General features: G+C 52.4%; 9 protein-coding genes across 9 annotated transcripts; 5 read left to right on the top strand and 4 right to left on the bottom strand.

Annotated features, from left to right (window-relative positions):
• On the bottom strand, positions 1-1,289 carry COL26b_007861 (uncharacterized protein; the record flags this gene model as incomplete). Its single annotated transcript, XM_053180641.1, has 3 exons — positions 1-611; positions 672-937; positions 994-1,289. The coding sequence occupies 3 exons, from the start codon at positions 1,287-1,289 to the stop codon at positions 1-3; spliced, it is 1,173 nt and encodes a 390-aa protein (XP_053035482.1).
• A 759-nt stretch (positions 1,290-2,048) lies between these two features.
• Positions 2,049-3,650, top strand: COL26b_007860 (uncharacterized protein; the record flags this gene model as incomplete). The annotated part of the gene is made up of 3 exons (XM_053180640.1): positions 2,049-2,241; positions 2,293-3,010; positions 3,350-3,650. The coding sequence occupies 3 exons, from the start codon at positions 2,049-2,051 to the stop codon at positions 3,648-3,650; spliced, it is 1,212 nt and encodes a 403-aa protein (XP_053035481.1).
• A 3,042-nt stretch (positions 3,651-6,692) lies between these two features.
• Positions 6,693-7,497, bottom strand: COL26b_007859 (uncharacterized protein; the record flags this gene model as incomplete). Its single annotated transcript, XM_053180639.1, has 2 exons — positions 6,693-6,737; positions 6,796-7,497. 2 exons carry the CDS (start codon positions 7,495-7,497, stop codon positions 6,693-6,695), a joined length of 747 nt encoding a protein of 248 aa, XP_053035480.1.
• A 5,414-nt stretch (positions 7,498-12,911) lies between these two features.
• On the top strand, positions 12,912-13,577 carry COL26b_007858 (uncharacterized protein; the record flags this gene model as incomplete). Its single annotated transcript, XM_053180638.1, has 1 exon — positions 12,912-13,577. One exon carries the CDS (start codon positions 12,912-12,914, stop codon positions 13,575-13,577), a length of 666 nt encoding a protein of 221 aa, XP_053035479.1.
• Positions 13,578-14,280: 703 nt separating this feature from the next.
• Positions 14,281-15,027, top strand: COL26b_007857 (uncharacterized protein; the record flags this gene model as incomplete). Its single annotated transcript, XM_053180637.1, has 1 exon — positions 14,281-15,027. One exon carries the CDS (start codon positions 14,281-14,283, stop codon positions 15,025-15,027), a length of 747 nt encoding a protein of 248 aa, XP_053035478.1.
• Positions 15,028-15,834: 807 nt separating this feature from the next.
• Positions 15,835-17,039, bottom strand: COL26b_007856 (uncharacterized protein; the record flags this gene model as incomplete). The annotated part of the gene is made up of 2 exons (XM_053180636.1): positions 15,835-16,656; positions 16,707-17,039. The coding sequence occupies 2 exons, from the start codon at positions 17,037-17,039 to the stop codon at positions 15,835-15,837; spliced, it is 1,155 nt and encodes a 384-aa protein (XP_053035477.1).
• Positions 17,040-20,289: 3,250 nt separating this feature from the next.
• On the bottom strand, positions 20,290-21,364 carry COL26b_007855 (uncharacterized protein; the record flags this gene model as incomplete). The annotated part of the gene is made up of 2 exons (XM_053180635.1): positions 20,290-21,285; positions 21,344-21,364. The coding sequence occupies 2 exons, from the start codon at positions 21,362-21,364 to the stop codon at positions 20,290-20,292; spliced, it is 1,017 nt and encodes a 338-aa protein (XP_053035476.1).
• A 1,748-nt stretch (positions 21,365-23,112) lies between these two features.
• On the top strand, positions 23,113-23,952 carry COL26b_007854 (uncharacterized protein; the record flags this gene model as incomplete). Its single annotated transcript, XM_053180634.1, has 2 exons — positions 23,113-23,352; positions 23,539-23,952. 2 exons carry the CDS (start codon positions 23,113-23,115, stop codon positions 23,950-23,952), a joined length of 654 nt encoding a protein of 217 aa, XP_053035475.1.
• Positions 23,953-24,951: 999 nt separating this feature from the next.
• On the top strand, positions 24,952-25,314 carry COL26b_007853 (uncharacterized protein; the record flags this gene model as incomplete). Its single annotated transcript, XM_053180633.1, has 1 exon — positions 24,952-25,314. The coding sequence occupies one exon, from the start codon at positions 24,952-24,954 to the stop codon at positions 25,312-25,314; it is 363 nt and encodes a 120-aa protein (XP_053035474.1).
• Positions 25,315-27,267: the final 1,953 nt, after the last annotated feature.

Below are 27,267 nucleotides of genomic sequence, written 5' to 3'. Positions count from 1 at the left end.
TCAATCAGGTTGACAGGAATGATAATACCAGTCCTCCGGTGAGCAATATTCCGCAGGGTTGTGGCTGATGCCCTCCCTCGTCTGTGTGAAGATCATGCTTGTCGGCACCCGCAGGTTCGTGTAGCAGCTGTCGTGTCCGGCACCACTAATCATTGGTCTGAATAGCTTACGCTCACCGGCCTCGGGAAGCGTGGAGCACACATCAGCAGCACTCGCCTCAACAGCAGCGATGCAATCCGGATGGAACTGAACAGCCGGACTGTCGACCAGGAGTTCCCAGTCCACAACGCATCCTTTCCCGCTGTCATCTTTTCCGACACGCTCAAACTCTTCCTCGCAGCGGCGGACCATCTCGCCCAACACTGCGTCCTCTACATGCCGCACGTCAAGGGTGAACTTGACTGTGTGCGCCATTGTGTTGACTGTTCCTGGGTCTGTAGTGAAGATGCCCGTTGTAGCGAGACCATTGAACTCATGGGCGATGGCGTTGGCCGCAACGAGAAGCTTACTTGCACAGAGAACCGGGTCCTTGCGCGCATACAGTGGTGTTGTTCCGGCGTGACTATCGCGACCTCTGACAGTGATGTTGAACCATTTGAAAGCTTGCACGCCTGATTTCAGTGTTAATACTCAGTCAGGTCTCAAAGCCATCACCAAATTGGGGGTCTCACCTTGAACGACACCAATCTTTTGCTTTTCATCTTCCAGAATAGGTCCCTGTTCGATGTGTAGCTCGAAGTGGGCAGCAAAAGGATTTGTGCGGTACGAAGCCGCGCGTTCACCGGTGTAGCCAATTCTGTCGAGCTCCTCCTTCATGGATTTGGGTTGACCGTCGCGTGATGACACCTCCCTCAGGTCCCAGGCTGTTTGAAGGGGGATGGCTTCAGCCCAAACGCCTGATGATACGGCCATTTTCGGGAATCGCGCACCCTCTTCGCTAGATTTAGTTAGTATTTAGTTGGGAACGGACTTTGTGCAACCAAAAAGACGTACTTTGTCCAATTGACGACGCCAACTGGCCCTTCGGTCTCATAATCATTCTCACTCAAGACTCGCAGCACCTCGAGACCAGAGATGACACCCAAGATGCCGTCGTAGCGACCGCCAGTGGGCTGTGTGTCAAGATGGGATCCCATCATGATTGGCGGGGCATTCTTTTTCTTTCCAGCGCGGATGGCGAACAAGTTGCCCATCTCATCATAGAAGGTCTCGCAGCCGAGCGATTTGGCGTGCTGCATGAACCAATCTCTCACTTGCTTGTCTGTGTCGTCGAGACTAAGTCGCGCCATACCGGTATCGATAGATGCTCTATCATTGTGAGATTATGAACGTCCGTATTTGGGACATTATATGGCAGGCTCACTTTCCATATCGATGTGCGGCGCCGAATTGACAACTCTCATGGAGCAGTCCAGCTAAGCTCTCTTGACTGATTCTCAGTTGACTCGTGGTGCCCAGAGAACCCATGTTTTGCTTTCTTCCGTAAAGCGTTTTGCTAGTCGGCTGAGTAAGAACAATTCAAGTAGAGTCCAATGAAAGCAGCTAAAAGTTGCATTGTCGAAATCGTTCATGGAGATTCATGGCATGAATGATATACCAACTCAAGCATACTCTGATCGGCAAACAGCCAACGGCGTCTGAGGATGCCCCGCACCGGGCGATAGGACAACCCAATTGGGAAGTGATTATCCACCGACGGCGGTTGTCCGCCGTCGGCCGTCATCGGCCATCGGTATTTACCCCGGCTGACCGCCGACAATGCGGGGCTAACTCTAGTTATCGGATAGCTTATCCCCAGGTTAACGCAGTAAGGTAGCCAATGGCAGCTTTGCCGGTTATCAGACCCGAGGTGGTATCTCTACAATCATTCGACCCTGTTGGTCCATTGTCCGCCACGTCGGGAAATCAAAGGAACTGCAGTTATCAATTGAGTATATACAGCAGCCCATATCTCGTAATGAAGTTGCAATTGGTTTAAAGTCTCATGCACGGTCTGGTCAACTTGAGCATCGCTGCAAACCTCATAGCCTCGTACCATACCCGCCACGATGACCATCCCAGGCAAAGACTTGTTGAACAAAGATGTCGAGGTCCGGCAGCAAAATGATAGCAGCAGCCTCAATGCTGCGGAGATTGCAGTCGATCCCCAGGAACGAGCAGTATTGTCCAAATTCGACAAGTTCGTGATGCCGCAGATGGCGCTGCTCGTCCTTTTCGCTTACCTTGACCGAACAAACATCGGTTTGCAACCACCCATGTCTCTTCACTGACGCACTGACTGACAGATCTTAGGAAATGCTCGCGTGTTTGGTCTGGAAGAAGACACGGGTATGAAAGGCACCGACTTCAACGACATCTCCATGTACTTTTATATCTCCTATGTGGTCTTTGAGACGCCCTGGGTTATGGCCGTCAAGAGGCTAGGTCCAGGTCGCGTTCTCGCCATCGCAATCGTCAGCTGGAGCGCCATCACCATCGGCACAGGTTTCATCAACAGCTACGGCGAAGCCATCGCCTTGCGAGTTCTTCTTGGCTTCTTCGAGGCCGGCCTATTCCCCGCCTTGATCTACGTCATCTCAGAAATCTATCCTCCTGCATCCCAGGGAAAGCGCGTGGCCGTGCTCTACATCACCATCGCGCTGTCTGGTGCACTGGGTGGGTTATTCGCATACGGTGTCCAAAGTATGGGTGCACGCCACGGACTGTCTGCCTGGAGGTGGTTGTTCATTGTCGAGGGTACAATTTCGCTAGTCATAGGCATCATCTGCTGGGTCAGTTTGCCGACGTTGCCAGAGACAGCTTGGTTTCTGAAAGACGAGGAGAAAGCCGTGATGATGCGCATCAAGGAACGAGACCAAATGTCTAAAGAGAAGACCTCGTTTTCCTGGCCACAGGTTGTTATGGCCATTACGGACCCCTTCGTCTATCTTGCTTCCGTGGCACTGTTTTGCTCCTCAATCGCCCTCTTTGGTTTCGGCACGTTTCTCCCTACTTTGCTGAAGGGTCTCGGGTAAGTTTCCGGGCATCCCAAAGTTGAATATTCGCTGACTGTCTCTAGGTATACTTCTCTTCAGGCGAACTACTTGAGCATCCCAGTTTATATCCTTGCATCCATCTCAACCGCGATCACAACATTTGTGTCCGACAGAATCAACCGCCGCGCTGTCTGTCTCATACACTCTCCCGCACTGGTCATTTGCGGGTATGCCATTGCAGTTGGCACCGGCAACAAAGCCGCTGGATTCTTTGCCATGTTCCTTGTGGGCGCTGGGGTTTATTCCTTCAATACTGTCCTCGTCACGTAAGGCACCTTATTGAAGAGTATGATGTACATGCTGACCCCTTCTAGCTGGGTTTCGAACAATATTCAACCCGACTACAAGCGCTCCGTTTCGATTGCAATGCTCATCTCTCTGGCAAACGCTTCTGGCATGGCCGCATCCCAGATTTACCCCTCATACGATGCCCCAAGGTACATCATGGGCAATGGGGTGTCTCTTGGAGGAGAGGTTATTGCATTGATTTGTATAGGTTTGATCTACGCTCTTCTAAAATGGCGTATGGGCCGTAAGGAGCGTCTACTGGCCGAGGGCAAGGAAAGCAATGGTAAGAATGGCGATCAAGCGTTACACTTCCAATACGTGTTCTGAAAGCAGCTGAACTGCCTTGATGAACACTTCAAGCCATAAATAGATTAATTTAGCGGAGCTTTTTACAGGACATGTATAGGTCCTTGAATGCTTGTGCGTCGTTCCATGTCAAGACGCAGGCTCTCGGAGGCCTTTCCAGTAGATAGCGTCCACCTTTACAATAGCAAATCGCAAAAATGACCACGATTGTACTCTTGTCCGCAACGCTTTTCTCCAAGTGTCAAGTAAAGCCCGATCAAAGGACAACATGTGCGGCTCGCTTTGTTGCAGCGACAGCATGTAGCAAAACAGTCCTGGGTATGACAGACAGTGTCTGGTGTAAGCCGGCCAGAAAGCGGACTGATGTCTTACATCGAGCCCACAGATGAATTTCGTTATGGTCTGCATCAAGCTTCGCGAAGCTTGGAGGATAGAGGTTGAAGATGCCGGTAGCATACTCGGGTTGATGTCGGTGCTTATGATGGGGCGCAACAGGGCGCGGAAGATGAGAATATGAACGGTGTAATACGTAACGTACAACGGAGCATGGCTTTCGATGGAGTGCTCCGCAGAAGGCTCGGTTTCGGGATGTAATTGGAGAGATTGGGGTAAGTGATCCAACCAGTCGAGAAGTTGTTGCCGAGGGCCACGTGCTTGAGCTATCAACGTCTCTAGTGTTGGGCGTTGTGATATCGCGCGAAGGGTGCTGAGAGCGTTAGACGAATCATGGGTCTGGGACGAAGTAACTTACAAGAATAGCCGGCAGATTTCATCGGCGATCCTTGTCAATGAGCAGAGTTGTATGATGTAGTCTGGTGGCTGAGATCCACCAGGCAGTGTCGGTGTTGTAGGGTCAACAGCAAAATCATCCACGGTGAGAGGGGATACGTCCCAGTCATCATGTCGTATCATAGACGACCGACCATGAGTGATAGACCTCCAAGTATGCTCAACATAGACAGACCACCACAGTCTTCTCCGCAGCCTAATCTCCCAAGGCGGCAGGTTCCAGCCCCTTGGATCTGCATTGAGACCCAACGACTGCGCCATCCCGAGCAATGAAGCAGCCATGGACCAGGCAGAAGGATTCTCGACTGAGACGAAATCAAAAGATACCTGGTTTAGTAGCAAGAGGAAGATCTGAACAGTCGAGAGTCGCGGGAAGTGCAACTCTCTCTGAAGGCAGATATATGAGATGTGCCAGAGACCATTGACACTTGGCTTCGTATATGCATTGTTCATACATAGTGTCTCATCCCATGGCGTGAATGGCAACGCGAGCATGTAGATACCTGCCAACAGGCCAGTCGACGCCTCTGCGACAAAGCGTTCTACATCCGGAAGGACAAGCGACCGGGAGAGAATGGGCAATGCTTGGAAGACGAATCTGAAGTATCTGTGGAGAGTTAGTCTACCCATGTTATCATGAGAGCTACAGAGGGGGGGCACTTACAGCCTGACTAGTGACGCTCCAGTGGCCTTGTCAACGATATTTTCCAATCTCTCCCGCTCATCTACTCTGGGAAGACACTCATCGAGGACTCTTTGCGATTCGGCGGCTGTTCCAGTCTGGCTTTGCAAGAAATGAAGTGGCTGGGTCTTATCGCCAGTGACCTGTCGGTACGTGACTCTGAAGAACTCGGTCTCATCTTGATCATTGTGAGGGAAATGGTTTACCAAGAACGGATCAGATTCGTTCGAATGTCCGATAAATGTTGTGGAGTGATTCGGACGTTCGTCTAATGAACTTCTTTCGTGGATATACTCCATGTCTGGTGATTTCACAGCCGCATGTGTTGCAGGTTGCAAGACCCCTTGATCGCCGGATATTACATTACGTCCTTGGGGTTCCAGAAAGGCAGTCGGTGAGTCTCGAAACTCAAGACTCTGAGCTTGGTCGTTTCCCAGATCCCAGTCCAAGGGGCTATTACTGGGCCAGATAAACTCCGAGCCGGCATGTGGATCCTCAGCGGTATTATCTGCAGGATTATCAGCATATTTGGCGGGGAGATCGTTTGGTTTGAAGAGGTACTTGTCAAGTCTATCATGTCTTGCTGTGCTTGCAACATGAAACCTGGGGATAAAGTCATCACATTCTCGGTAGGTGATTGGCTCTGTGGTCCGGTAGCCGACGCAGGAGAGACAGCTTGACGACCCTTCGGCCTTCTACCGGGGTTACCAACAAAGGTGCATTCCCGGCCTATTCTCTTGCACAGCTGGCAGGGCTGCAACGGGTCCGGGATGTTGCACAGCGCCTTGCGTGCGCGACATAGGTCACATGGTCGCTGTGCCTTGGACCGATAGCGTCTGGTCCCCGCTACTGTGGGATCTGTGGCTGCTGAAGATGCACTCATGATGCAAAAAGAATGACTGGGGAACTCATTCCGAAGATCGGCTCAAATGATGCAAGGAAAATAGCGCAAGATAGTGTCAGCGGATGATTGTTGATCCTATTCCAGGTAGTCGTTTTCTTCGTCGCAACAACAAAGTCTCGTTGGAAGACGCCTCTTGAAGTATGATAGCATCGTCTCTAGCTCACCGCGGTTGGCTTGCTATGAGGACGGCAACTTCAGAAGAGGCTGCGGGCAACTTTCGCAACTCAAACTCAATCCAAGACACAGTGTGCAATTACCCTGGACACTATGCGGACATCTTACCCCACGTCCGGCTTCATCCCGGGACCTCCACAAGTTCCGTCCAGACCTGTCGTGAATTTACACCAATATTTGAGTCGAGGCGGTCGATTTTTAGAACGGTGCAGTAGAAACTGGTTGGAGTTTTGATTCATCTCAGTCGAATGGCATCTTGTTCATAGTAAATGGAAATCTTCATGTCACACCAGGCGAGGTGCTTGATGAGGCCTCTGGTATTTTCCAGTCAAAATGCAGATTTGAGTTGGCAGCACACCAGGCTGCCAGATATGTATATATTGATGTTTTAATTCTTTGTACAAGATTGAAAATAAAGGTTTCCCTCAACTGAAGCCCTGCTCCCGCAATGCATTGCAGGCCTACCTCACCTGCAAGAGCGTTACTGCATTCGGCCCCGGAACTTTCAGACCGTTTAAGAGCTAGTCATGGCAGGGACGGTGATCTTCTCGATGGTCCACTAAACACTTATCAGTACTTGGTTCGAAGCAATCTTTCCGTGTGTAACGGTAACATACCGTCTTGCCGCCGTCAGCGGTAGCAATGCCAGAGTATGTGGCTCCGGACTCGGTGTAAGCGCCGTCCTTGTAGGCAGCATCCTTCTCGGCGAAGACAATGGTGGTGTTGGTGTAGTACTGGGGCTCAACGGTTCCCGTGGGGGCAGCTCCGTTGTTGTCCTGCAGCTCAATGGCCGTGTTCCACAGAGTCATCTTTCCGGACTTCTTCTGGTAGGTAGACAGAAGCTCGCCGGTGACGGCGTCAGTCATGGTTTGCTCCCAGAGGTAGGTCGACTTGTCGATGAGGGTGTAGTTGAAGATGATGCCGTTCTCGTAGTTGGTGTCGGCGGTTCTCTTGTCTCCGACGAACTGGACAGTCGCGCCGGTGCTGTCCAGGCCGTAGACCTCGGAGGAAATGCACCAGGTGGAGTCGGCCGCGGAGCCGGTGCACTCGCTCATGCCAGCGGGGTATGAGCCGACGATGCTCTGGATCAGATCACCGGTCTCAGCACCGATACCGATCCAGGCGAACATGTAGCCCTTCTGGCCGGACGGCATCTTGCCAGGGTAGATGGTGCTAACGGTGCTGATGATCTCGGAAGTCGTGGCCTGGAAGCCAGCGATGGGACCCCAAGTAACATCGCGCTTGTTCAGGAGGGGGTTGGCAGTGGCAGTTGAGCCGATCAGCGCCAGGCTGAGAAAGAGAGACTTGGGGGCAATCATCGTGAAGGTGGGTCTCTTCAAGGGAGGAAGTGAACGTAGGTAGTTGGAATAAAGGAGTGTGGCGGCTCTTGGTGGCCAAAGGTGTGGTTGAATTGAGAACGCTGAATGGAACAGATGCTTAGTACATGTTCAAGCCCAAGAAACGTTCCGACGACGATCTTTTGCTGTCTATTTGAGTCAATTTCAACATCTCTCTATCTGCAACTTCAACCCGCCCAACTCGCAACTTGCGCGCAACTCAGAACCGCCACTAACCCAATGATCGGCATACCGGCAACGAACCCCAGTTATTTCCCTTCAATCTCCCACTCTGGGTTCGCGCCGGGCCCTGTTCAAATAGAGTGGGCTTCCGCTTTTCGTGAGCTTGATTGTCGTTCTCAATTAATTTTAATTTAAACCCTTGTGCATCTCAGGGGTAGCTTTGTGGGTGGGACGGAAGGTGGGGTGACAAAACAAAAGTGCATCGTCAGCGTGGTTTCTCGGACTCGGTTTGGACGCCGACATTCCCCGTGGAAATTGCTATTTGCCAGCACGCGATGAGAAATTTGGCTGTTCGTAAGAGCTCTTCAGTGATTTTTTTGCCGGCTTCAGGCCCAGGAGAAGAGAATTGAGCGCAAACTCTATCAGCAGCTTCGGTCTTGGTTTCAGCTGTGCAAATGCGAGCCTAAACCACAGCTCCCGCTCTGCGATGAAGCATGAGCGTCTCAACCTGACTTTGTGGAGCGCGACGGGACTTTTCGTATTTCTCACGAACAAAAGTTCGGAAAGTGGAGGCAAGTGTCGCCATTCTTATGATTTGGCGTTCCCCGTATCATAACCGTCATCAAAATTTGATTCCCATACTTCACTGTCCAAAAGTTCGGACTGGCCCCAACGTGTTATCAACCCTTGCATTCCTCTCTTCCTAGTTCAAAATCTTGATACAGTGAAGATGATGGCACTATTAACAATTTTTTCAGCTCGTCTGGCGGGAAGTCAAGTACTAATTAGATCGGAAACCCAATCCCGTGTCCATTTTGAGCCACGGTCGGACAATGCAATCTTGCTGTGTTCTTTGTGCTTCAGAATTCAAGTAGGAACAGAGGTAGCACCGACCAGGTACGGTTTTGATACTTGGAGGGCTGCCGCGGTTGCCCTTGTTTTGAATTAAGCACCCAAGAGTTCTGGAACGCACGGAAATAATAATTCCGCAACTAATCAACGCTTGCGCATCTGAAACTTTCAAACCGAACTAATCAGTCAATTACCATTCCCTCTGCAAAAATACCAGTCACAAATCCAGGATAAATCGGGTGCCGGATGCAACGAATGTAGCAAGAATAAAGCGTCCCATCGGCATTCAACATTTAGCCAACTTTCAAGTATGAATTCAACAACTTGTTGGAGTTTGCCTACACCTTGTCGGGTCGTGGAAAAGAAACCATCTCTACCATAAGAGATCTGCTTCACCGAGAACTCCAATAGAGTCCTCCACATCTTCTAACTCTAGTATGCTAGCATTCGGGAGCCATCGGTGCACATGAAGACTTGTTGATGGGTTTGTTAGCAGTAATTCGAGAATGAGTCCAGGTTGTTCATTGCGTTTAGTAGATTTCGGAAGAAAACCACAAAGTCGCCGAACTCGTGAGCCCGTGACCCCTCCTCCATCCATGAAACCCCATCCACCAGGACAAATACTACTCTGCTAGTTGCGGCCGACAGCAGTAGGCGGAACAGGCAGCGAAGTGCGTCTGCGTTCCGTTCTTTGATGCCGTCTACGAACTTGTAATCGATTCCCGAGAGATTGACGTCTTCTTGAGTGAGGGCATGTGCGAGTTGAGAGTTCAGCGAGCGAATTATCCCAGTGGGTCCCCCATGAAGTGTCATTGGGGGAAGTATGCTGGCCGCAGAGGTGGAGCAAAGACAGGCTTCTCTCCGATTGCTTCGTGATGCTTTGTGCCAGAACATAAGATAGTATTGTGAATGGCGACGTAGCCTTCTGTTCTGTGTTGGGTTGCATTCTCCCATTGATGAAAAGCATCTGCGACATGTTGGATCGCAGCCACATGGCAAACCCTCGTTTTTTAGTATCTCCAGGGCATGGTTGACAAGCTTTGGAGGGCACACGTTCTGAGCATCAATAAGTGCCGTGCTCATATCCTTCCGGACCACTTGTGGGTCAACGCCAATTGTGGCTCGAAGCTCGTTGAGATTGATATACGACGTGAACAGGACAACTGCTTGCGGATTATCTGATTTACCATAATGTGAGCTTTACGTCCTCCATCATGACTACTTTCAACGATAACATACCGCCGGTCCGTTGATTGTGTGCCAGAACGCTGTTCAGCTGTGTCTGTAGAGTTTGGATAGTCTGGTATTGTTGCCCCACCCTTCTGTGCAAGTTTACTTGCATGACTTCCCGAAACCGAACGACCTTGTCCTCGATGTTTTTCTTTATTGTGTACTCTTCCAAACTTGTTCCAAATCTTGCAGGCAGAGCCAATACTTTGAAAGCGCGCTCTGGAAACCCGAGATTTGCAATTTTGTTCTTTGATGCTAATGGGGTGTGAATGCCAAAGGCCGACTTATCAATCCACTGCAGCATTCCCTCTACACCATCAAGAATGCCTTGTAAAGATTCTCCGCGGCATTCCAGATTTCCGCATCCTCGTCGTACATATCGACGTAATTTTCTGTTCGCTCTACGATCTCAGGCAAACTGTCGAGGCAATTCATGATCCTCGTTCTCACTTCATCAAGTCTTATGGCCGCCCATGAAATCGGTTAGAGTATTCTTCGATAACTTCAAGAGACATCCAATCCAGGAGACTCAGTGAAAACATGAATGCCAATGCCCCACAGAGAATACCAACGAGACCATCATTGGGTAGAAAGCTCAGGAGAACCTCCGGGTTGGATGCGCTTCGCTGAAGTGATCGTCCTGAGGCCCTAATGGATTCTTTCGCCATCTCGTCTTCTCTGCTTCCGACGCCATGATCTTTACATCATCCCATCGATGCCGACCGTCCATGCGGAATATCTTGAGGACCTCAAGCTTTGTGTGGTCCTGGAATGCAGTAACGACGCTCTAGCATGAGTTTGTTCGCTCACGAACTCTGGTGCTTACAATTAGTCACAACTATCATGTTTGAAGCATGGCGAAATCGACCTATCAGTGATCTCTTTGATGCTTGTTTTTTGCCTTCGCTTCTTGTCAAACTTATTTGTGGCTGAGATTTTCCAACTCGAATCTATTCTGGGAACCTTCCTCGTCATGAAGGTGTCTACAAATTCTGTCATGATTTCGAGAGGACCGATGACGAGGTGGTAGTTGTGTCCTTGTTGGTTATTTCGTTGGGTTTGGAGGACGGTCTAGCCTATGCAAGAGCCATCGGCGATGCAGCGGCGCATGCAGCTGATGACGATGGATTGATGAGGCTGTATGTGCTGCTGATGAGCAATTGACATCGGGAGAACGAGATGTATTGCATAATATATGCAGATTGCTAGGAAGACTAGGCAGGGTGGTAAACAAAATTTGATGTTACCTGCAGCCTGCAGCCATCTATCTGCCTGCTTCGTTGGCTCATATTGGCCATCGTGTCACCCCTGCAGCAAGCAGAGACTGTCGCGCTTGCAGCTGAACTGGCACTATGTTCAAGAGTTCCAAGGAACTGGGGGAAGTGCTTGTCTGGTGTCTTTACTTAGCTGGGGGCGTGAAAGGTTTGCAGGATATCAGACTTACGGTGGCCCCAGGTCATAATGGCCGGAGGCCTCATTAAACCATACGTAGGACGCCATGTGGTCGGCGGCACCTGTAACTATTTCGTCCCATCACCCGAGTATTTCGTCGGTTGGCGAGGACTGGTATGCTAATATCTGGAACGTCACAAGGGAGACTGCCCATACACAAAACAGGCAGAATTGTTTGACAAACGTGGCTCGACATGTCATTCGCCTCTGCCATCGATGCTGATTCTTTGGAATCACAAGCGAGCGCTACCCGAGCTGAAGACTTGAAGTGTTCCTTGCGTGGAGAAACCATTTCCCGCAACGACGCCTCTGGAGGGCCAGAGCACAAGGCTAAGATACCACTCCGTCTTCCCGTAAGATGGTTATTCTAAATGAAAGTCCATCGCACGTCCTAGTCATACTGATCATTGAGATAATAGAACTTTTCTGGCCCAAATGAGCCCAATACCTATGAACATTCGAACGATACCGATCAAAATCTGCCGATCATGCAGGCTACCGGCTGCGAGGATGACAAGAGCGTCCTTTCGGAAGACACAGAATACCATATTAAACAGAGGCTTCGATACGTTGCACGAAATTGGAGTAACACGAAGGCGAATACTTTGCCCTCCATACCGAGTGCAGCGATGTCAAGGACCAATCCCGATAAGTTGAATATGAAAGCCTTGCAAGATCACTTGAGCATGATGGAATGGATTTCCGGACTTTTGCAAGAAGTTCCGTCTGAATCCTCTTCTGTTGTCAGTGATGATGAGGAGGAAAGATGCAAGTACATCCCACAGCTGTACGAAGCGACCAGGCGCCAGTGGTCTACACCAGCACCACCGCCTAACTCAGAGACAGCCCTGCCCCATCATTCCGACCATGCCATCTCATTTACCATGGAAGAGTTCGTTTCATTCCAGCCTTGGTCAGGGTGGCATGGAGCAGAGAGCGGGATCCCTTCTGCCACTAGCAACCGACAACTTCGCTATGGAGGGTTCAAATATTTCCCGCCACAAATCCAAATCAACTCTCTAGCTGTGAGAAGAATTCTATCTGATGTTGCCGATTCGAGGATACAAGTTGGTGCAACAAAAGGGTCCGTGATGCTTTTTCGGCCTTACAAAGTACTTGTGTATCTTGATAACAGGATTCGGAGGCGCTTTGTTGAATTAAGTGAGCTTTGCACCGATGCTGCCGAGCGAAGGTGGTTTTCGGACACTACCCAGGCGGAACCTGAGCCATCGACAGAGGACGGACGAATAGACCTCAACGAGGTTTATGGCAACCTCGAAGCCGAAAATCTTGAGGCCGAAAACCTTCACACTGAATGCAGCAGTTGTTGCAGCAGCATGTCCAGCGGTTCATTGAAACTCAAATCACTTTTCTGGCCCAAAAACTGGAAACGTCATACACACGAGGAGCTCAAAGAAGCCCGTTCTGATCTTTCCACGTTGGTGGAATTCATGGATGCATACATCTTTCCGCTGCGAAGGGCTTTGGACAACATGGATGAGGTTCGCATTTGCTTCAACGAACTTTGGCATGTCTATGCCCCCGGAAGCTTAGTCTATGTTAGAGACCCTGGTGTACCTCAAAAGCTTTGGCGAGTCATTCAAGGGACCGGGGGAGACTTTTCTCCAGCAAGACCAATCACCACAGACTCGAAGTTAAGTCATTTGAAGCTTGGGGGAATGGCCAGCGGCTATAAAGTCCCCCCATTCACCCTGGATTGCTATTACATTGACTTCGATGGTACTTTCTTTGTTCGTGTGCTCAAGACCTTTCAGATTGAGCAGTTCAAAGATCTGATCAGTATCGAAAGTCTTCCAATTCTGCCTCTCAATCTTGCCGATCTTAAGGGCTTCGTGAACATCGAACAGACCAGGCAGATGGTCGAAGACTTTTTGTCTTATACTGTGCCCTCATACTGCTACTTCAATGGCTACAGTCTTGCACAGGACCCGGAGGGCAATGTGTTGAGGTTACCAAAGGCCACTACCATAGGCTCTGTAGGTGTGGTGTCGGAAGGCATTGAGAGCCCTGTGGTTGTGGACTTTGATCGCTGCCTACAGGCGATGCCGGAGTGGAAACCTTGCAGATTTGCCCAAGAGCTTTCCGCGCCCTACAAAGAGCATGCTCTCTCTAATCCGGCTTTTGATGATGATCGAATGTGGGATCTCAGAATGGCTGAAGATGTGCTTGACTTCAAGAGTCAAGGTCAGACTGTCGAATGGCGCAGCCGTTCGCCTCCAACAGGAGATGAGACCCTTCTGCTTCCTAACAGAGTGTTTGCTTTTGTTCTCCGCACACGTAAATGGGGTAAGAAGTTCGAATCTCACGCCACTCAGGATATCTGACTGATTTTGTGTCGTCCAGCATGCTTGCCAATCGTGGCAGACACAACTGAGACGCAAGGTGAGCGTCTCAAACGGATGGAGTCAGACCCTTCAGCATGGAAATATCTCCAGATAGATGAAAACCATAAGTCAGTCATCAAATCTATGATGGAGACACATTTCAGGAAGACGAATTTGGAGAGACGGCAGTTCGATATTATTCAAGACAAAGGAAAGGGGCTGATCATTTTGTTACATGGCGTGCCGGGAGTTGGAAAAACATCTACTGCAGGTGAGATTGCTTCTTGTTCCAAACCCTTGCCGACTACAAATATTCGGGACACTTCGGAGAATAACTGTCAAGTAAAGAGACCGTTGCTCAATAATATAATAAGCCACTTCTACCGGTCACTTGCGGCAAGTACTCAATCTTCAGAAATGTATTGAACAATCTAGCTGGGCGTTAGGTGATCTCGGGATGACCCCTACTGAGGTTGAAGCCAACCTACAGTTGTCGCTTCAGTTAGCCCAAGCCTGGGAGTGTATACTCCTCCTTGATGAGGCAGATTTGTTCTTGTCCGAGAGGGGGCAGGATAATATTCAAAGAAATGCCCTCGTCACCGGTACGTGCACAGAAAACAAGAAGAGGTTTCATTATTCAAATACGACTTTCTCCGTCTTATACCATGGTGGCTGACTACCATAATTAGTTTTCCTTCGCGATATGGAGTGCTGTGAGGGCATACTCTTTCTCACAACGAGCAGAGTCGGCACTTTTGATGAGGCTTTCAAGTCCCGCATGTCACTAGCTCTGTACTATCCAGCGTTCAACCAGTCTCAGACTGAAAAGATCTGGATAGGCCAGATGGAGCGTATCGAGGAGTTGTCTGTCAAGACCGCACCGGACGACGCGTCTAGGCATGTCAAATTCTTTACCGATGATATAATAGTACTCTCCAGGGAGATTTGGTTTTTGCAGCATTCCCAGCCTAGCTTTCAACCAGTTTGGAATGGGCGACAAATTCGCAATGCCTTTCAGACCGCTGTAGCGCTGGCAGAGTCCCAACAGCGCAGGGAACGCAAATCGGGACCGATTTATGTCATGAAAGAGCATTTTACCAAAGTCGCCGACGTTTCAAATCAGTTCAACGCCTACCTCTACACGGTCAAGCATGGACGCACAGATGAGATCCTGAGCCTCAGAAACCAGTATCGAGCAGATCAGTTCGATCGGTCGTCCCAGACCTCTTGGGGCGGTCTAGGATTCGCACCGCAGCAGCAGTACTCGCAGTTTCAGCAGCAGCAGCAAGGACTTGGCGGATGGGGTAATCTGCAAAACCCCAATGTCATGGGCGGCGGTGGCCAGGCGGGAATGACAATGGGGGCCCAGGGCCTCGGAAACAATAATTTCCAGGCCCAAACCGGCTTCGGAAATCCTTTGCAGCCAGGCTTCGGGGGTATGGGAAACTAAGTTCCTCCAGGTGCGGGAATAGCCAGAGGAGGTTTGAACAACACAGGCTTGGGCAACTCTGGTATGAACAGCTACACCATTGGAGGCCAGGGTGTTAGTAATCCAGCCATGGGCGATCAAGGCATGGGCACCCAAGGTGTGAGCAATCAGGCGATGGGAACCCAAGGTGTGGGAAACCAAAGCATGGGTTCTGGGATGCAGGCTGGTTCTATTAATCTCCAAGGCATGTCTGGTCAGAACATTCCTCGGCAGATGATGGGCCTACAGCAGTAACTCGAGTCTCTGAGAGGTTTACAAGACCTTCCAGTTTGGTGAAAAAAGAATGCTGAATGGAAACTTGGAAAATTGCACCACAGAAACGAATCAACGCAGGATGTAGCTATTTCTTTTGACAAGACACAACACATAAACGATCAAAGGCAAAGCTCAAAGCTCTCGAGTAAATGAGGTGATTGTTTGTGTGATTGATTCGGCGCAACCTCCTAGACATTAGAGGCTTACTGGAATGGCCGACGAAACCTCAATCTACCACACCATGGTAGAAATGGCATCACTACATGGTGTCATCCCGAAATTAGAATCAAGCAGTAGAATCAAGTCATTTGGGATGATTATGTATCATGATGGAGTGTTCTCATTACTTAAAAATTCGTAAACCTAGTTGACAAGGGCAAAGCTTGCCCCTTCTCAGTCCCCCAAACGCCATCCCTTTTCGTTCATCAGGCCGTAATCCATGTTCTTTATAATCCATCGCTAGCAATGATTCAGGGTATCAGAGAATCTACTGCCGAAAGCGCACTCAGGGGTTCAGCTCAGCCCAGAGCTCGCTGCACTCTCTCCAACCTGCACCTCTTCCTCAGGGACGCCAACAGCAACGCTGCTTGCAACACTCATGGTTGTCAGAGACCTCTCCCTCTCACCACCAGGACGCTCGCGACGAGCGACCACGGCCGCGCCGCTGGGGGCCGGCAAGCCCACGCCAGCTCCTCCCGTGGTCAGACTGCTGACACTCTCACTCCTCTCTCGGCTGACGCTGGCGCTCTTCTCCCTGACCAACTTCTCCAACTCGCGAATACGCTGCTTCAATCCCTCATTCTCCTTCTTGGCAACCTCCAACTCCTGTCGGTGGAGTGCAGTCTCCTCATATCTCGAAGTAGCCGGCATCATACCCGGTGACAGCTGTGACTCGCTCCCAGGGGTAGCAGCTATGGAAGTGCTCCCAGTTGCCTGGTGAGGCAAACGCTGCTGTTGGAAGTACGTCATGCCGCTGGCGTGGGGATCCAGATGCTGCTGCGAGTGGGCTGGCGAGGAAGACAAGCTGTGGCGCGAGGCAATGCTATCCTGGCGCACGGGGTTCGAGGGGCGTGGGATCGGGATGGAGGTCGTGGAAACGGAGGCCGAGCCGGCGATCGCCGTCTGGCTGCGCGTACTAGCGTTTGAGGCGGTGCGATGGTGCCGGCGGGAGCTGTTAGATGGTACCGCGGGGGTGGAGAAGGCAGCACCGGAGAGGAGGTGGGTGTCGGCGGGTGCTTCGGTAGTGTTGGATGCAGATGTTGAGGATGCGTTGGAGACGACAGAGGCGTTCTGTGCGGTGCGGAGGAGTTGGAGTTCGCGGGTCAAGCGGTTTACCTAATGGTCTGTTAGGTGGAAGCGGTGATGGGGTATGTAGCCCGACGTACCACTGCCTCTTGCTCCTTCTCGAGCTGCATATGAAGATCGGAGGCGGTCATGGGACGCGGATGACGGATGGGGCCCGGCCCGGAGACGCTAGGTTCCGGCGCGACCGGCGGAGACGTCGCTGCCGGGGCCATCGTCGGCGATGGGAGAGAGGGGTTCGAGGTATTCGGGTTGTTGACCGTGTTCTGGTTCGAAGGAAGGATGTTGAGGGAAGGCGACTCTGACGATGCGGGCACAGGAGGAGGCGGCATCTGCTGAGATATCTGGTTCGATGAAGAGCGCCGGGAGGTATTGGCGGGATGTGGTGAAGCGGGGACGGTGTTGAGATCGGGCATTGTGGATGTTGAAAGCGGCTGCGGTGATGTCGTTGATGTTTGCTTGGTTCCCGAAGTTGAGGCAACGACGAAGGTTTTGTTTGGGTGCTGTGTTGTCTGATGTTGTTGACAATGTCGCCAGACGCGTGGTTGTTTGTTTGGCTGCGATTAACACACCATAAATCGTCCAATCTGAGTTTGACGGGGTTGTTTGCCTGTAGGGTTGCTTGGTCTAGAGCTCCGTCATGCTTCATGCTTCATGCGTCGTTCCCCCACTTGAGCACGGGAGATAAGGCCAGCCACAACCCCGCTTCTGCTTCCGCCACAGACGCCACGGCTCTGTGTTATCTTATCATACTGGGTCTTATCGATAATGGGATGCGGGGCTTAGGATTATCCGCCACCGACCTAGTGATTAGGTAAGGCATTCCCGCGGGACGGGATGGCATTTCTCCTTCCCTGCACGTGCCGCAGGTTCCATTGCTCCCTGTTGCACGCATCTAACACAACCGCCCCCGATCTCGACCACGCCCTCGATCCGACGTTGTATTGCCGTGGTGCAAAGTTTATGCTAGCAGGTGTCACAAATCCCATCTCCGCGAAAGCGCTAGCCCTACCGACATGCTTTTCCAAAGTCTGGATTCCCGTGCGAGTACGACGCAGCACCCCAGACACCTAGGTGTTCCTTTGAGCTTGTCCCGACGACAGCGAGGCCATCGCCGACAAATGTTCCGCATTCCTGCGACAGCTTCGACGGCCTTCCACCATTCGCAAACATTGACGACAGACTGACAGACAGCTGCCAACTCCACTCCTCTTCGTTGCCTGCCGGTGGTGCCGGTGCGGAACGCTCGACAAGCAAGCAGGCCAGCAGCAGCCCACCATCACAAAAATAAACGGCATAATCCTGTCATTATTTGTGGGCGAAACACGGATACACGTCGATAACGGAGCCACTCCACCGTTTCGGCTGCAGATCACCCACCGTTTCACCGAACGTGGCTGCTTCCCTAGCGTCGGCGCCACACGGTTCCCCGCCGCTCTCCCCGCTCTTGACGTCGCATGGACCAGCAGCCCCTGGCTCTTCTGTCTGGCCTCCGGGCAGCGACAATCCCAAAGAACAATCCCGACCGTCTTGCCTGCCCGCGGCGGCGCTTTTGCTCCGAACAGACGTCTCGGGGCCCCTGTCCACGCGGCCCCCTGTCCTTCAGACGCCTCCATTGCAATCTCTTCCCGCCGCTCATTGCCCTTTGAGCCAACCGGTTGGACATAGCTCCTGCAATGATCTCGATTCGGCTCGCCTACGGTCTCGCTTGCGGTCACGGTCGTCGCTCGCAATTCCTGTGAGACGGAGCACGGCACACTCGCACACACAAGGCCAGATAAACGTCCAACCGTCGCACAATCCCATTGTTCTGGCACGGTGCTCTTGTCCGCTAGACGTCGTTCGAACAGAGTGAGAGCCTAAACTGCATCCACCCGACTACCATCGTTTTCACTGGGGGAGACGCTTTGTCCAGCGTTTGCTTGGCCTCGATATCACCCCCAAATATGATCGATCGCGGGTACGACGCGGCGGCGGCGAAAAGCGGTACGGAACACGACTCAAAAAAATGGAGCAGAGCTGTCTAGAATCGGGCGGTGGGTCGTCCATTGACTTTTTCCCGCTATTACGGATACCGTGGCTGTTTTTCTTCCCCTGGGGTGGCCTGCGATCGCCCGCTGTCAACATCACGAGGGAACACCAAAAAACAGGTTTTATCCCCTGCAACCGCTGCCGTGTGGTGGGCACCCGATGAGGCTGAAATGTTTCATCATTGGACCTCGACCGCATTGGCACTTCACTCTGACTGCATTGTGATGCTGCACTCGGCCGATTCTCGCGGATCACGCACTGGGATGGATGGGCAGCCGCGAATACCTGACAATGACGATGCTCTTGGGCAGAAGTCCACGAGAACTGATGCCGCACCAGCCACACCTTCACCTCTGCGGAAGGCCGATGCGCGGCAACGTACCTTGGCCAAGTCTCGTTAGGTATCATACGAACTCGCCAAAATGCAGCTCGCCGGATACAGCTCCCGGACTTGTCTTCGCTACGCTGACCGTTGTACAACAAGCCAAACGGTCGGAGAACATTCCCAAAGGGGATCCGACCGCATCTGTTTCCAGCAATGCCTACCGTCAAATCTACGGAGTTGAGCTGTAGTTTGCGCATTGGAACCGGTTTTACGGTTAGCCCAAATTCTGGAGACTTGGTTGTCACTGCCAAGCCACTTGAATTCATTCAGAGGATTGATCATTTGTGTAGGCGCCTAAAAATACACTGGGCAAGATCTGATCCGCCGCTACATCTGACAAGTCCGATCGCTGTGGGAACGACCACAATTCTCCATACCCATCCGTATCAAACACCGTCTTGCCGAACTGCCTGAAAAAGGTCTTTAATGAAGCCATGGTACAACAAAAGAAACTCGTCACTAATGCGCATTACACGCTGTGGATTTTTCGCCGATATGCCGTTGGGGGAATAATCATGATGCCGAACAATGTCTTGCTGAGAAAGAGAAAGTCTGACGAAAATTCGGCGATAGCAGCCCGCAGGTCAGAGACCCGTTTTCACATCATATCACTAATCCATGTCGCTGTGCAGTTAGCAATCTGAACAATTTTCTCGAGTCTCTATTCCGCACGACAACGAAGCAAGGAAAATGCCCGGATCAAGAACAGGGAAAAAGGCATGTCGTCACTCTGACATCGAGTCGAGCAGAATTTCGACAGCCCGAAACACACGGCTCCCGAACGCTGGCTCGGGTCTGAAATGAGGCGCCGCGCAAACACGGTCGCGAACTCTCGCGGGCCAGGGTCTGCCGGCCATTTCTTCACCGTTCGCGTGGTGGGCTCCATAACTCCGTAACTGAGTTGTCGCTGTGGAGAAGACGGAAGCAGGGAACGAGCCTTCAGAATGCTCGAAAGCTTTTTTCTTGCAGCGCAGTTCCTGACTCGATTTCAACCGCCGATATTGCGCACCGCCCGGATCCCGGAGATCGCATTTGCATGACAGAGTTCTGCGGGAAGGACGAAGCGCACTGGGCAGCACAGGCAAAAAATCCGAGTCGCGTTCGCGCCCTCCAGCCGAAACGTCCGGAAAAGCATCGTATTCGACACGGACCAAACAATCCGAAAACGCAAAAGGAGCAAACGCAACAGACTTTCCAGCCTGGAGAAACAGGGGGTATCGCGAAAAGAAACAAGGGAATATCCGAAAAACTTACAGCAGAGCCAGAGTAAGATCACCGTGGATCTTTGCCTTCAACGTGATCTCGATATCGAGGTTGAGATCGAGCCTCAACTTCAGCGGGTTCTTACCGCCAGCGTCGCCGCCGCCTTGCATTTGCTGTTGTTGCTGTTGCATTTGCTGCTGCTGCTGTTGCTGCATCTGCTGCTGGCGGTACATGTCTTCGCCGCCCTGTTGGCGACCGCCGTTGCGCTGCATCATCTGGTTGTTGCGACCGTACGGGTCGTTGTTCTGCGAATATCCGCGCCGCGGTTGTTGTTTCGTGGTGGTGTAGTTGTCCGCCTGGTCGGACCCCTCACCCTCCTCCTCCTCGTAGTCGTCTTCGTCGTCGTAGTCCTCGTCCTGGTCATCGCCAGAGTAGTAGTCGTCATCGTAGACCTCACCATCTTCACCCTCCTCATCGTCATAGTACTCGCCCTCACCGTCTTCGTCGTCGTAGTACTCGCCCTCCTCATCATCCTGCAGCTCCGTGGGCTCCTCGGCGTCAGCTTCACGCTCAGTGTACCCTGATTCACGCGAACGCACCTTGGCGGGCTCCTGCTCCTTGCCCTTGGCCTCGGGCTTCTTGTCGTTGTCGACGTTGGCACCTTCCTCGGGCTCGTCGTCGACCTGCGCCTGCTGCGCCTTCTGGTTGGGCTTTCTGGTCTCGGGCTTCTGCTCCTCCTCGGGCTTCTTCTCTTCCGTGGAGGCCTTCTTCTCATCGGGCTTGCCCTCGTCGGGCTTCTTGTCGTCTTCTGTTGATGAGGGCGGCTGGTCGAATGTCGACTTCTGCTCCTGTGATTGAGGCTCCTCAGGCTTGGACTCCTCGGTGCTGCCGGGCGCGTTCTCCTCGGCCTTCTTCTCGTTGTTGTTGTCGCCCGCGTTCTCTGCGGGGTTGCCGAACTCGCCGACGGGCGTGGTGCCCTCGGGCTTCGTCTCCTCGGGCTTCGAGCCCTCTCCGCCAGGTGATTGTTGGGCGGCTTGGCCCTTCTACCCACATCTCATCAACATGTGAATCTTGCGACATCAGTGAATAGCAGAGGCATACCTTGTTCTTGTTCTTGGCCATTGTGTCGTCCATAAATGTGATCTTCCCCTTACAACAAGCTAAATTATTTTCGCAAACGACACCTGCTCACTCAATGGTATCGTTTCCGAAATGGGGGACGAGGAGGTATCTTTCTCGTGATAGTACGTTGGGGCTGTGGTGGGTGAGGTATGGTGAGTTGCAAGACGTGTTTGATCAAAAGTGGTAAACCTTGGGAACCAAAAGTAGTAAAAGCTACTAACGGGAAAACTACACGAAGGCACACGAACACTTAAATCAGATCCGCGCACGATGAGTTGAAGGATATCTTGTTTTCAGCGACAATTACCTCACAACCCTAGGGGGAGTGATACCCAGTGATGTAATAGGTGTGGGAAACCGGGGTGGGAGAGCTGAACGGGGACCCGGCTTATGCAGGTAAGGGAAGGGGGAATGGACTAATTCCTAAACGTGGTGGACTTACACGCCGGCAAGGCATAAGGGAGACACGCACAGAGAGACAGGAATCGTGGGGACCGTGAACCAGCCAGCGGCCAACACAAACCCCGTCGGTGTGATATCACTTGATACCATATTCGGTGGAGGGGGGGAACGTGTGTGATTCTCGAGAACAGGATTCCTCTCCTATCCGAACGCCCTCGATCGACAGGGTCCTGAGGTGTTGACAAGGTGAGCAAGAGAAAAGGGATCAAAGAGGTGACGTCGATGAGCATGAAGCTCTCTGCCTTCCTCTGATTCTCGCCGAGCGACGAATCATCAATGCGAATGGGGGAGTCTGCGGCCTTACTTCCGGGCGGGAAGAGCTGATACGGCGGCCCAGCAGAGCATATCCTTGTTCGAGGAGTTGGGAGGACACGCCGAGAGGTGTGCAAGTTCACTGGCAGTAGCCGAACCAACAGCACCAAAAAGGCACCAAAGGTGAGGTTTGAAGCTCGAAGGAGTCGAACCGAGAAAATGACGTAGGACAGGGTGTGCAATTAAACCGCCAACCTAATCCACCACGCACGCGCAGTGACAAAATGTGACAAGTAAATCAGACGGTGACCCAGTGATACGCGCAAAACAGAACGGTCTGGACACTCATCTCGGTGGAGACCGTTGCGCATGCGTGGGTATCCTCCTGGCGTGCTGGCCGGTACCGATTCTGAGGTGGTGGGTGGGTGTGGGCTGACCCCAGACATGGATGGAGAAGGGGGGAGGGGGGGTGTTCCCGAAACGGGCATCTCGATCCCAGGAGAGCAGTCCCGGCGAATCGAAACACCAGACGGACGACAAGAAAAAACAGAGATACTGGTATATGCATGCTTGGGAGGCAGATGATGACCACACACGAACCCCTCCATAGAAGCCACGCGGAATTTCTGCCTGTCGCAGGCCGCCCCGCGCTTCTTTTTTCCCATGGGATATTCGCTAAAACCTGTTTCTTCAAATCTCGAACAGCTCTTTCCGTCGTCCGCGCGCAAATCTGCCGTCTTGTTGAGGAAGCTCGGCAGCGAGCGTAAATCAGAAAAAAACTTGTCTTTCCACAAGTCGATAGTCGATCAGTTCGAAATCCCGGTCGAAGTCCCCCCCTGCCTCGCCTCCCCGCGGTTCACACGGTTTTGACACGTCCGAGTCCCGAGAGAGAGGGAGAGTCAGTCCCAAGGTGCCTGGACAGACAGTCTGGACAGTCCACTTCTCCCGCGCGGAACCAATCCCCCTCCTTCTCTTCTCGCCTCTCTTGTTTCCTTCAGGCCCTCCTCTCTGCGCAGAGGAAAAGATTTCGAAACATGGTCATCGGCTTACTCACCATCGCCGCCATCCCCACAGTCATCGGCACTGGGCAGGCCGTCAGCGCGCAGAAGAAGCAGAATGCCGCTGCCAAAGAGCAGGCCAAGTTCAGCCTCACGGCGACCATGACCATCGACGGCAAGCGGGAAGAAGCGCCCTGCGTCCTCGTCGACAACAAGGCAAGTTTGTCCTCGCTTTTTGCAACCCTCTTGCGTGTCATCTCGTCAATCATCTGCAAGGTGCACTTGCAACTTGCTTTTTTGTCTCTTTTCCCACCGTTGGGAATGGGGGAGGGGCAGCGTCTCCGGCCACACCCACCCACCCACACACCAGCCTTTGCTCGACTTACACACTAGTCGCACACATCCACCATCGCACATCCCATCCACAACAGCAAACTAACATGCAGTCTTTCTTTACCCCAGCTCTGGATAAACCACAGCATGGCTCCAGCACCGGGACACAAGTTTTCAGGGTACTACTTCAATTATCCCTCCGAAGAGAACTACCGCGGGCTGGTATCAACCATCTCGGATGATCCGCCGATGCTGAACTGGATCTACGTCGACGCCGATACCCGAGCCGTCCGGCACGGAGGTCGTAAAGACACAATCGGCCACGTCATAGGACCCTGGGGCTGGACTGAAGATGAGAGGCATCTGATGCTGAGAGGCAGTGGGATGGGATTTGTGGCTGCCCTCGAGGACGACGGCAGATGGGCGGTGTATTGGGATCCGGACGGGAGGCTACGGCAAGGGTACGAGCCGGATGAGTGTATAGAGATTGTCCTGCGGCGGCAGATGGCGCTAGGCATTGAGAGCGCATATGTTCGAGATTGAATAATAGCTAGGCCTCTTTTTCCGGATGGTGGTGAGCACCGCAGAAGCCAGGAAAGGGGAGGGGTGTGTGTTGAAAGAAGGCGCGGGGAGAAACCAGAAACCTGGAGGAGCCTTCTGGCAGCATGTGCGAATAGACCACCAACGATGCACAGCACGGCTCCTTCGAGGTTTCTGCACAGCTTGCATGGATTTGGCATAGTTGGTATCTGTAACCCGTGAACCCGTACTCCGTCAGTGCGAAAAACCACAATGCCTGTTAAGCCTAGCTTGCGAGGCATCGAAGGAGGCGCAAAACTGACTTGCGAGAAGCTTGTTTGATGGCAGAGAATAGAGTAATGGTGCGTCATGCCTGCATTGGCAATGTGATGACCCTCGAGCCCGTGGTGTGAGCATGATTGGGCTGTAGCCTGCAGTAAGGCTTTGCGATGCAAATCCGAGAGAAAAGCGACAGGGATGCTCGACACCCTCTTCCAATCAAAGGTTTCTGGGATGAGTGACTGACTGTGTGGTGGAGAGTAGAATGGACTCGGCGCCAGAGCAGATCGGGACCGCTCATCGAGAGCATGAGACAGGTCCAACCGCCCCAGCAGCCCCATTGATTCCGCCCCCCCCTCCGCATGCCGCTTGGCCCTTCTTCAACGTCATTTCGGTCCAGAACACCTCGAGACTCGAGTGGTGTGACGCAAAAAGTCGAAGGGGTGAAAACATCTACCGTGGAAATCCTGGGTCCCCCAGGGTCCAACATGATCTCATCGGCCGAAGAGGGTGTAAGCTTTACATCCTGTTTTGACTGCTTCCGGATACTGTCCGGAATCAGTTATATGTTGCACCCTCATCCGCGACTCATCGACCGAGAGGAACTTTGAAGAAACACTCACAAACCTTCGCATATAATCCAGAGCCCTTAATTCCTCAGTTTCCCATCCCACACCGACGGGAAGGAGAGAGACCATTAGCCCATTTTCGAACTTCAACCAACAAGCCATCTAGACCGTCAACATGTCTTCCCCCCGTGAGAAGAACAACACCAAGTACGCCTCCGACGAGGAGACCTCCGAGGACACCCAGCAGCAAGAGCAGCCTCAGCGCCGCCAGCGCCGCCAGGGCAACAGGCAAATGCAGCGCCGTCAACAGGGCGGCCCTCTCGGCGGCCTTGGAGGAGGTAACCCTACCGAGGCTGTCCAGGGCGTCACCGGTGGTGTCCAGAACACACTAGGCAATGTCGCCGGCGGTGCTCTGCAACAAGGCGGCGGCGGTGGTGACAAGAGCGACACCCTGAGGTTGCGTCTCGATCTCAACCTCGATATCGAAATCACGCTGAAGGCGCGCATTCACGGTGACCTTGAGCTTGCCCTCTTGTAAGTACTGACCTTTTTTCCTCATCCCTCAAGTTGCGGCCCCCTTTATCGTCAGACTATCCCATTCCGTCCTATTTTCTTACCGAGAGACAAGGACGGGCTAGTTAGGCCAAGTTCATAATGGGCTAATGGGCTTTTCCTCGTCTTTTAATCAGGAACTGAGAGGCGTTTTCTCCAGGGACAAATCTTAAAACGGCAATCAACATCTTATCGGTTTTTAAACGGAGTCGCGGGAATACAGTGGGCGAATTTTCGACACAATTTGCTGGAAAGTGTGGGTTTTATTTTGTCGACCCTGTCTGCCCAACCGTGAGAGAAAACGGTTGGCCCGCAGACAGGGGGGAGTTGGTGGACGGATGGTTTATTGGTATCCATCTACCGCGTGTATTATGAAAGAATTGTGCATCACCACCATCATGATGAGATATGGACACTATTTCGGGAAGTTTTTATGGGTATCTCATTCGACGTTAGCCAAAGCATTCTAAACACTTTCAACGAATGGTATTTGATCAAATTACTGTCACACGCGCCATATCACACCGTGAGCAGCCGTGATTGACCACCTGCATGCCCAATTCGTCACCCCAAGTTGATGCTGGCCCTCCTCTATGCAGGCCATGTCAGCGTGTGTAGTTGGTTTCAGCACACCATCTGTGCTCTCAGCCACCCGCTAGTTACACAAGTTCGTGCGGAGAAGGCAAGCCAAACCATGTGTGTTGACAACCGCCGTCAAGCACGCGAAATGGCGGAATTGGCGGAGACGGTTGCCAGTAAACCGTTCGTAGCGCCAATCTCTCTACCGCCTAGCCACTCTGCGTTTCACGCTCTTTTGGTGCCGTTGATCTTATGAATGGGGCGAATCTCCAATATGACTTTGGGGTCGAGTCCACCCACCACCAGCACAATATTATTGTCCAATCCTCCCCAGGGCTAGTGCTATCGGGAGGCATTAACGGAGGGGGCTGAAGAGCGACTAGCCACACGTTGCGAAATCGACGGTGCTTGAGGCTACTGCGGGTGCTTCCCTCTGTGCCTTGCTTTCGGTGCGCTTTTGCTCCTGACCCTAGCGTTAGTGTTGTCTGCCCAAGACGACAACTAAACAAGATTGAAGTCTCTTGACAGGATCATGCCCGCATCTCAGCTTCAGCCTCTCTAACCGAAGCACTCACCGGAAAACTCAGGAGCAGAAAAGCAAAAAAAACTCTGTAGGTAAAGGTCCGGAAACTCGCAAGCAAACTCTCCAGCCACACCGGCTTCGGCCTTCCTAGACCGTCCATGTTCCTAGACCGTCCAATGTCGACGCGTCGTCGCCGCCACATGATGCGATGTAACTTGGTCAGTGTGCAGAGTGTGCGTGCCTGCCCGCCGCCCAATGTAACGGTGGAACGGCCCCCCTGTTCCCTCGTTCCCCACCGCCCATTGCCAATGCAACCCAAGAAGGACCGCATCCGCAGTACCGTCTCGACCATCAGCGGCGGGGAACGGAACGGTTGAAACGCTGGTGGTCGTGCAGGGAAACCGTAGCTGAACGGGAAATTCTTGCATCGCATCCCGGCACACCGGATGAGGCCATCAGCCACTCACATCGGCTTCCGTCCGTTCGCGTGGTGTGTCTCTTAAGCGACTGCCAACCAGTCTCAACCGTCAAGCCACCTGCCGAGGACGTTTTGCGCCGATCGTTCGCTCCCGTCTCATTTCCTTTGTTCTGGGCTCTCGTCGACTCTTTGCCTCTTTGCCATTCATTGCCTCGTCGGGAACACCATCGAGATCAGCACAATAGCCGTCATCCGTTAAGACGCATTCCCCGGTTCGGACACCGTCTGGACAAACTCGAGACGTATCTGAAGGCCTGGTGAAGCTCTCCCGGGCATGAACGCCATACCGAACTTGTGATGAAGCTGATCACCTGCTGAGCCACATCTGAAGTTTACTCGGTTGCCGCCGGTCTGTAGAT

The sequence above is a fragment of the Colletotrichum chrysophilum genome, assembly GCF_026319265.1.
Source record: "Colletotrichum chrysophilum strain AFK26 chromosome Unknown scaffold_65, whole genome shotgun sequence".
Taxonomy (NCBI): domain Eukaryota; kingdom Fungi; phylum Ascomycota; class Sordariomycetes; order Glomerellales; family Glomerellaceae; genus Colletotrichum; species Colletotrichum chrysophilum.
Note: the sequence above shows the minus strand (reverse complement) of the source record. Positions and strands in the feature narration are given on the sequence as shown.